Source organism: Limulus polyphemus, unplaced genomic scaffold (assembly GCF_000517525.1).
Source record: "Limulus polyphemus unplaced genomic scaffold, Limulus_polyphemus-2.1.2 Scaffold4455, whole genome shotgun sequence".
Classification (NCBI taxonomy): domain Eukaryota; kingdom Metazoa; phylum Arthropoda; class Merostomata; order Xiphosura; family Limulidae; genus Limulus; species Limulus polyphemus.
Genome location: NW_013670065.1, coordinates 38,171 through 48,785, shown reverse-complemented (window position 1 = coordinate 48,785; position 10,615 = coordinate 38,171). Strand labels below are relative to the sequence as shown.

The 10,615-nt window shown below is 32.7% G+C and overlaps 1 protein-coding gene across 1 annotated transcript in view; it reads left to right on the top strand.

Annotated features, from left to right (window-relative positions):
- Positions 1-10,615, top strand: part of LOC106471171 (voltage-dependent T-type calcium channel subunit alpha-1H-like) — a gene marked incomplete at both ends in the record, with an annotated part of 63,840 nt that overhangs the window by 16,099 nt on the left and 37,126 nt on the right. The window contains 5 exons of the mRNA XM_013931759.2: positions 539-631; positions 1,449-2,058; positions 4,415-4,621; positions 6,242-6,513; positions 7,767-7,918. Of these exons, the coding sequence (XP_013787213.2) occupies positions 539-631; positions 1,449-2,058; positions 4,415-4,621; positions 6,242-6,513; positions 7,767-7,918 (1,334 nt within the window). The remainder of the gene's footprint in view (positions 1-538; positions 632-1,448; positions 2,059-4,414; positions 4,622-6,241; positions 6,514-7,766; positions 7,919-10,615) is intronic.

The following is a 10,615-nucleotide window of genomic DNA, read 5'->3' as shown; positions in this document are numbered from 1 at the left end:
CTATAGTGTAAATATCTGTATAGATCGCATGTTATAGTGTAAATATCTGTATAGATCGCATGTTATAGTGTAAATATCTGTGTAGATCGCATGTTATAGTGTAAATATCCATGTAGATTGCATGCTATAGTGTACATATCTGTGTAGATCGCATGCTATAGTGTAAATATCCGTGTAGATTGTATGCTATAGTTTAAATATCTGTGTAGATCGCATGCTATAGTGTAAATATTTCTGTAGAATCCACGCTATAGTGTAAATATCTCTGTAGAATCCATGCTATAGTTTAAATATCTGTGTAGATCGTATGCTATAGTGTAAATATCTGTGTAGATCGCATGCTATAGTGTAAATATCCGTGTAGATTGTATGCTATAGTGTAAATATCTCTGTAGAATCCATGCTATAGTGTAAATATCTCTGTAGAATCCATGCTATAGTGTAAATATCTCTGTAGAATCCATGCTATAGTTGCACCAGTAAACATCTGTGGTTAGATTTGAGTAATTAGCATATTCTTTCTCTTTTATTACTGTAGGTAATTAGCTTAGAAGGCTGGACAGATATAATGTATTATGTCCAAGATGCTCATTCATTTTGGGATTGGATGTACTTCATGTTACTTATTGTGGTAAGCTGTCTTTCATGTTGTTCTGTTGAAAAGGGTTAACTTTACCTTTAGGAACAATTTGTTTAATTACAACAGAATTCTTTGGGTGGTTCTCTTACAGTTAAAATGAATTTCAGACTAGGACTTAAACACTGTCTTAAAGTATACACATACTGAAATGTTCCACATAATTGAATTAAACTGTTAAGAGGGAAAAGCTGACAAGTGAAAAAGAGACTCTGGGATTGGGACTTGAAATCAAATCTTCTGATAACAAGGCCAATGCTCTACTACTGAGCTAGCCAAGAGTACAAGACATCTCCATCACTGTTCACCCTTAAGGTTTCTCATTGGGAGTATGATTACCATATTACGTTATGATCAAGTAGTTAGTTATAAAGAGGTCCTGGGTTCAAGTCCCAGTCCAGAAGTCTCTTTTCACTTATTGCCTTTTTCATGTAAAGGTTTATGTCCAAAATTGTCCATTTGTTGAATTAAACTAATGACTTTGAACATTTTTCTACCAGATGTATTTCATGAACTACATTTTCTACCTTCAACATTATAGATGAGTTAGAATCATTATTGTTTTTCATTATTTTTGTAATCTTGTTAATCTCACGTTAATCTAAATACTTGGTATAAAAATTTAAAGTTGCTTAGGAATCTGTAAACTGTATATTTAAAATAAACTTCATCATTGTTAACACGCAGGCTGCTTTAAGAGTTAATATTACTTGCTTGAACAATAAAAAAAGTGTTGAATGTTTTTCAATAGAAAGTTTACTGTTAGCTACTTGAAATGTTTTTTACACTAATACAGAAATTAAATTATTAGGTTGGATCATTTTTTATGATCAACCTTTGCTTGGTTGTGATCGCAACACAATTTTCCGAAACAAAAAAGAGAGAACTGAAGAGAATGAAACAAGAACGTGCTCGCTTTCAATCAACAAGTACTCTTGCTAATACCAGTGCATCAGAACAGCCACTGAGCTGCTACACAGAAATGGTAAAATATCTAGCTCATCTCGGACGTCGTGCAAGACGGAGATTCCTACAGTGGTACAAACAAATGCGTCGGAAACATGGAAAAGAAGAATTGTCTCATTCAACTTCCTTACAAAGGAGGCATCAAAGGCCTCCTTGGCAGCCAGGACAGAGTTCAATGAAACATCGTGAATCCTGTCATGATATTTCAAATAATAATAATTTTGATTCCATTAATTCCAATTCTAACTCGTGTGTGCATATGTCCCAAACACCCGAAAATTCTGTTGTGTGGTCTCCTTGTGAATCATCTGTAGCTCCATGTGCCAGTCCCGAGGTCTCGGATATTGATCCCACATCATCACCAAGAAGACCAAGCTTGCTCAAAGTACCAAGCAATCTTTGCAGTCCAGAAAATTCCTCCATAAGTGAAATTCCTGTTTCTGTTGAGTGCCAAGGTAAAGTTATAGTGAACATGTCACTTGTAAGCATATTCATTTTGTTACTTTTATGAAACAGTATCTTCTATTTGAATTAATTATTACAATCTGTGCTTGAAATTCAACCTGTTATACCCTAGTAGGATATTGAATGTTTGCTGTTTGTAGAAAAAACAAATTATTGGAGTTCTGTGATTATGTACACATATAATAGTTCAAATATAAGTATGAAGCCCAAGTTATCATTTGACTTACCACTTCAAGTTGTCCCCGATATATACCAGTTTCAGGGAATTCTACTTCTCATAAGTTACCCTGGAGACTGGACAAGGGAAATCAAAGGAAAAGACTAAGTTGATCGGGAGTACATTATAAATATGATGATTTTAATTGTTCTTTACACACCACAATGAACCTATAATCAACTGATCATGGGTATAACTTAGTGGTAAATCAAGTGGTTCCATGTATATTTTGTTGTATTTTAAGCAGTTTGTCCACAAAATAATTAAGAAGAATCGATTAGTAGCATCAGTGCTACGTATTCGTCAAATTCTATATAAATATAGATTTACTGTGAGGAGTAAATGACAACTAAAAACACCATAAATATATTGTAGTTAACTTTTTTTATGTTTTGATATCTAAATCTGTTTCCCTGGTCTTTAAACACTTCGGGAATGAAGTTGAAAAAAAATCAAACTTAAAACTCACGACCCCATATTGCAGCAATAATTTTGACTATAGTTCTGAATTTATATCTGTGCAAAATGTGGAGAGTTTCTAGTAAGATTTAAAAGTCTTGTTACACAAAAAATCAAATATGTTACAAGAGTATTTGAACTCAAGAAATGTCCGTGAATCGCTGACATCAGTCTGACTCTGGTTCTTACAAGTCGGTGTGCAAGGTGATAGTCATTTGATGAACAAAAATACTCTTGTCCATCTTACAGTTTGCATATTGTATTTGCATAACTTCTAGGACCTTCAAAATGCAAATCTGCACTTTTTTTAGCTGTCATTTATACTGTATCTGGTATTTAATCTCCCCAGTCACAAACTGTCACTGAATCAGTAGTATAGGGTAAAATATATAATTGATAACTTTGATATCAAATACATAATACTATGTTGAATGGCACTCTGTAAAAGGTCTTGGCATGTACACTTTGACCCCCACCTATGCACATTGGGTTAAAATATCTAAAAAGATGTTTATTATTGAGCAAAAAAATGTAGCTAACCTTGCGAAAATGCTAGATTAAATATCCTGATCCTAACAAGGTTTATTTTACATCTTGAAGAAGCTAAGCAAAAAGTTAAGAGTTTAGCTTTTATGTTACAAAAGTCTTTTTAACACAGATCAAAGTTCTGCCAATTGTATAAAATTTCTACTATGATCTGTGTTTCATAAAAACAAGAAGTTGAGGAAGGATTTACAAATAAGAAACTACGGGTCAGTTAGTTTGACTTTTGTTTGTAGCAAGATCAGACATCATTCAGAAAAGCATTCGAGAAATTATTATGCTTGTCTTTTTGATCTAACATGGTTTCAGAAAAGCTTTATTATGATGCAACAACACGTTTAAGTTTTTTTTTTTTCTAAACAGAAGCACGCATCCCAGATTCAGGGGTGTAGCCAGCAGTACAGAGTGGGGGTGGGTAATGTTTTATTTAAAAAAAAATTGAATCTTTTTTCATGCATAAATAATTTAAGAGATTTACATGATTTCCAAGTGTTTATTAAGTAAAAAACAACAACAGAAGATAACAGACCATTAAGACTTTTCGGACCATTAAGACACCTTTGGTTATGCCCATGTGATGTATATTATAACTTCCAAGAACCTTTTAATAAGGTGCCTAACAGGAGATTAATTGGGTGCATATGGTTTTCATGAAAAAGTTAAGAATTGTTCACAAAATTAGATTAATGTTAATAATTGAGCATTTTCTAATTAAGAGAATTGGACTAGTAGGTACACTCCCAGATTCTGGGACCTTTAATTTTAATTACCAGTGTCAAAGATTTCAATAGCTCCTTGAACAATAACATTTACAAATACCCCCAGTATAATTAGATATTGGGAAGAGCTGATTGTATAAAATAAATTTCTCTTATAAAAACAAAGTTGTCGACAGTTATAGGTGTCTAGGCCCAAAGGTAGTACTTTGCATGGTGAGGTAGTTATTTCAGCATCTTTATTGTTTGAGTATATATGTGCTGTTGTTATGTTTTTAGTGCTCTGTCCTCTATGGGGAAGTGAAACCCTGGAGTTTGGTTTGTAAGTCCATAAACTTACCACCAACCCACAGGGGGACGAGCATATACATGTATGTATATAATTGTTCATTTTTGTTTGTATGCTTGCAGAACCTGTACTGTCAGTTAAGAAACAACAGTCTCTTCCTAAACAAGTGAGTCTACAAGTTACCCAGCAACCTTCCGACACTTCTTGTGGCACATCTCCACTCACATGTGCTGAACTACTTGTTTTCACAGGAGCTCAGAGTGCCGCACTAGCAGCTAGTCTGGCCAGTAATTATGCTATGCAGAGGTTCTACTCAACTTTAAGAAAGGGTATACAGTATACTTGTTAGTGTAGGGTGTTTTTAATATTATAAAGACTACAGATTATAACACAAATTTCAGTTTAATAGCGGGCTGATACGATACATAAAACATGCGTATGTCACCCAAATTATTCACACATTATCATAATTATTTTTTGTCACAAAAAGAACCTTTAGGTGTATTCTATGTCATTGTGTTTATCTTCAACAAGAGTAAGACAATTAGATTTACCCGGGTATATTTTCAACTTAATTTTTCTAGCTAATAACCTAAAAGGTAATTTCACAAAAGAACTAGTCACTTTATAGCTGTTATTAGGAGCAGTGATCACTAGAACCATAAGAGAGATAACCCTAAATTCATTCTCTCATAACCTAAGTTACTAAAATACAACTAATAATTGGTAAGAAGATTAATTACATATCTTAATAATATATTAACAATTTTATTTATAATTTGGCTACAAATTATAATTAAACAAGATGAAAAAAAGATACACGTAAAAAGTATAGAAACTTAATTACAGCATATATAAGCAACTGCATGATCTTTCTTCATTATGCAGACCTTTAAAATGTTCATTATGGCTGAAAATATGATTAACAGGGAGCATACTGAAATGATAGATCAACAAATTCTAATCAATGTAAGTTTTTGTTTTATGCACAGAATTAGAACACTGTATTAGCAATATTCACTGATGGGTTAATTTTTTTAGCTCTGATCTATGTAAGTAGTTTGTTTTTGATCAAAATTTAATGTTAATTCTGGATTATTTTGAGACCTAACACAAAAAAATAAATAAATTTTGATGTGCTAAATTTGTAGAGGAATATATAATTATTTAACAACTCAAACTTGCGTTTATATACGTTGAAGTTATTAAAAAGTCGTGTGTTTTGTGGATTTAAAAAATCTAATGCTTACAGATTGGTCACAGGGAACATTGAAAATTTGAAAGTATTTTGTTGAAATGTTTAAAATTATGATGATGAGGATGTTGTCTTTATGATTACTAGCAAAGACACCAACACCACAAGTGGCATTTATTTCATTGGCTTCATACAGATGGTGGGGTGGAGTATGTGTGCATCATTTACCATGCATATCTATTGAATATTGACATAACATTTTCTAGAAATTCACCCTCACTGGCCAACTTCTCCATATTAGTTTACCTATTATCTAAAACTTGTAATTCTAGGGGTCCTGGAGGTATAGGCTGTATCACAAAACCCCTAAAAGTTCACGGTGATCAGAGTTTGAGAAGTAGGCATTAGGGCAGTAGTAAAGGTGAAAATTCAAATGGCTGTCAAACTTGTGAAATTGGATAATAAAAGGCATACCTAAGAATACCTGGTGACAAGAAGTCGGGAAATTATATTTTTATTACAGACAAACACACACACCCACGGACAGACCACTTTATAGTGTGGGTGTAACTGTTAGTTTACAATTTTTAATATACACTTAGTTTGCTGACTACACATACACATATCAGCTCATTCATCAAACGATTGTTTGTTTCTGTAAAAGTGATTTTAGGAAACTAGATTTTGCTCTGACCATATAAGCATGATACGGTTTTTATATGATACATTAACGTATGTTGCTTTCGCTTCTCAGGAGAAAAACATCATTCAGCTCCAGTTATTCTCTGTGACGTTGAGATGGAGAAAGGAGGTCATGTTAGTCATTTAGACTGTGTTTGGTCTGAGTCAGAAGGAGAATATGATGGTGCAGCATTGCAACATGGAGCAACTAAGAGCTTCTGTTATTGGTGGAAACCTCATCAGGCTAAGCTCAAGTTTTTTGTTGACCATAAGTATTTTCAAAGAGGAATTCTCACAGCAATTTTGATAAACACACTGGGTATGGGTATTGAATATCATAACCAGGTAAATGTAATATTTATTTATTTCATTCATCTGTTTGTTTACTTTAAATGTGAAGTTTTGAAGCATCGTCAGTGCTCAATTGTAGATGGGATTACAGAGAGGGCAAGGAGGAGAAAGTGCCCTCTCCAGCTTCTTTTTGTGTGTGTGTGGGATATAGTATACATACACGATAATTGTAATAGTTTAGTCAATACTTTTTTTTATCCCCGTCATTTTAGTTCCAAATCTTGCCCATGTGTTCAGTATATCATCAAGATTTTTAATGAAACAAAATTATTTACACAAGTGTCTCGTTATTATAAGTATGCACAAAATTTTCCTTTTAGAATTTGAAGTGAGCTCTGAATCTATGAGCTATATAATTTTTTAACTTTGGAATTTTGCTCTCCTGATACCCTCTGATGTTACATACAAATCTTCTTGGCTCCATGTATGTGTGTGTTGAAGAATAAAGTTTGCTTTAGGCTTAACAGTCCAGATGATTTGAGTTTAAACTCCCAAGTTATTGTCAAACAATAAATAATAAATCACAGTTGAAAAATTCCACCATAGCAACAGCACATGAAGCATTCAAACCATTCTCTTCCACGCTGCTTTATGAACTCGTTAGTTGCTGTCTTATTTGTGCATCAGTGAATTTCGAACAGGTTCTTTTTATCCATTATAAGCACATCATGTGCTTACATTTATCTGTTTTATTTTTTACTCATCTTGGTAGTGATTGTGTTGTGTATACAAGTTTCTCCAGAATATAGAATTACAGTCTATTCTCTTATTGTTCTAGTCAACCTTCTAGAATCATCTTCATACTTATAATTTGATGGAAACTCAAAGAAACTGAAAAATAAACTAGTAAATATCAGAATGTACTGTAATGAGTCACATAATTTTTGTTGCAGTTTACGGAGATGTTTGAATGATGCATAAGTAAGTGTAATCGTGTTTCTCAGTGGACTGAAACAAGAGAGAGATTAAAAAGTTTAGTAAATCTAAAGTGAAATATTGTATAAAGCTGTTTTAAATATTAAAATAGTAATGACCTCTCAGAAGATTTGACTGTGTGTTCTTTGTACAATTTATGAATAATTGATTAGGATCATAGAATATAGATATGTCTGAGCTTTTGTGTGTGTTGTTGTTCATGCCGTGATGTGCTTCAAAAATTATTTCATTGAAAAAATTATATGTTTTAATGAATGTTATTGATAATAAACACTATTGTTTCTTACTTTGAATTATTTCTTTTATTTCAGCCGGAGGAATTAACTTTAGCAGTGGAAGTGTGTAATTTGATTCTTACTGGCATCTTTGGCTTTGAAATGCTGCTTAAAATCCTAGCTGAAGGCATTTTTGGTTACATTAGTAATGGCTTCAATGTGTTTGATGGTGTGATTGTGATTCTTAGGTAAGTAAATTTCAATACGAATAATTAAACATAGTGTGAAGTATCGAACTTTATGAGTACAATTGTATAATATTCTAAGGCAGTGGTAAATAATGGCCCTATAAGATATTATTTAAAAGTTAAATTGTACACTGAATACTAATATTGACTTCTGATCAGAGCAAGCTACATGTGTAACATAACATAAAATTTAAGGACAACAAGGGACCTGTTGATCCATGTAAGCTGTCAGTCTCATCCACTAAACTTTAAATAAAAATAAAACACTCAAAGCTAGCCCTTATTATTCAAATATTTATCAATCCTTCCCTTAGACCCTTAATTTACTGCATCCACCACATCTCAAGGTGGCCTGGCATGGCCAAGTGGTTAGGGTGCTTGACTTGCAATCTGCAGTTAGCGGGTTTGATTCCTCGTCACTCCAAACATGCTGGCCCTTTTAGCCATGGGGGTGTTATAATGTGATGGTCAATCCCACTATTCGTTTCTAAAAGAGTAGCCCAAGAGTTGATGGTAAGCGGTGATGACTAGCCGACTTCCCTCTAGTCTTATACTGCTAAATTCGGGACAGCTAGTGCAGATAGCCCTCGTTTAGCTTTGCACAAAATTGATAACAAGCATCTGAAGGCATCGCATTTAAAATGTCAACCACCCTGTTGGAAAAATAAAACTGTCTTAGCTGAAGATGGTTCTTACCCTGCCAAAATTTATATTTGTGTCCCCTAGTCCTACTATTCTCACCTTTAAGTTTGAAAAAAGATGATGCATCAACACTATCAATTAACAATCTTAAACACCTCAAACAAATCCCCTTTAACTCTTTTTATTTCAGGAGAAAACGATTTCAGAGATCTTAACCTATTCTTACAGGACAATTTTTCCATCACAGGTGTAAGTCCTCTGAACAATTCAATGTTCTTCATAAGATTATGAGCTCAAGACTAAACATAACGCTCTAAATGTAGCCTAACTAATGATCTACACAATGAAAATATGCACTGCTTAGACTTGTATTCAATAATTCTCTAGATATAACCCAACCTGTTCAAGCATAATGATCTGGAGAAGCTTAAAGCTACATTAAGCATTAAGTCATTGGACTGACCCCATATTGGAGAAGGAATATTAACTATAATTCTGAACTTACTAAGTGTATCTCTGTGGAATGTGGCTAACTTTTATTGAAACCTACAATAACAAAAAAGTAGATTAGTGACAAATGTTATTTGTACTCAAGATGTTCATATAAATTGATGACATCAGTCTGACTCAGGCCCTGACCAGGTGATGTTCTTGTGAAGGATAAACATACTTTTACCTACTGTATAGTTTGCATAGTGTATTTGCTTGACCACTAGAATCTCCAAGATGCATATCTCAGTTGTTGTTTTTTTCAGTATCTCTGTATATTGTATCTCTCCTCGACTGCAAACTTTTGCCAAATCAGTAATGTAGTGTAAAATATAACTCTGATATCAAATACATAATTCCACGTTAAATGGCATTCTGTAAAAGGTTATAACACTTTGACTCCACCCATGTTCGTAGGCTAATATAAAATGTTATTTTTTTAATACTTTTGTAAAGAATATTGGGTTTAAAAGTGATTAAAAAATGATAAAAAAATATATGAAAGTTTCCAGTCAATTCCTAGGCAAGTTATTTCAGAAAGAAGTATTTCAAAAGACTTTTTATTTGAATTATACATGTTGGATCTCAAAATAAATGTTAACTATTGAGATGTGTTTGAATGCTAAGTAAACGTATTCTATTTTGACTTTTTTCTTTCATATTTGTCTTTAATTCATTAATTCGTTTCTTCATGCTCGTGCCAAGATTTTTTTTAAATTTCAAAGCTACTGATAAAAGAAGGCATAGACAAATCTTTCTAATGCTGGGTTGATAACGTAAATTTTAACATCACTTTCTGTATAAAAACATAATATTAATTGTATAAAAAGAAATTACTTAGATATTAGCTGTTTTTTCACACCTCTCTTAATTTGTCCGTTACAAATTTCAAACCATAATTGATTTTAGTTAATATGTTAACAAATTTTAGCCCGTTTTAGGTAGCTTGTTAAGGAAAAGAATGAAAAGTTTGAAATAATGGATTTAATCTTAATGGATTTACTGTATTAAAAATAATAGATATCAGCATATGATAGGAATCCATTTTTCTCACTGAACTTGTAGAATGATCATATCCTAATTTTTAAGTGTTTGGTGTTAAGTTACTTTTTATCATTTCAAAATTATTATTATTATTGTTGAATTATGAATTGAATCAAGTGTCTCGACTAGCATCCAAGTAAGTAGTGAATAAAAGCTCAAGCTCACACTGGGTACTTTACATAATTGTTCTCATACTTAATATGAGTTTCTTTCATGTAATCGGATCCATCGTGGTCATTTACTTATCAGTAGATTGTAATTGGATCCATCATGGTCATTAGACTTATCAGTACATTGCAATTGGATTCATCATGGTCATTTACTTAATCAGTAGATTGTAATTGGATCCATCGTGGTCATTTATTTATCAGTATATTGTAATTGGATCCATCATGGTCATTTACTTATCAGTAGATTGTAATTGGATTCATCATGGTCATTAGACTTATCAGTAGATTGTAATTGGATTCATCATGGTCATTTACTTATCAGTAGATTGTAATTGGATTCATCATGGTCATT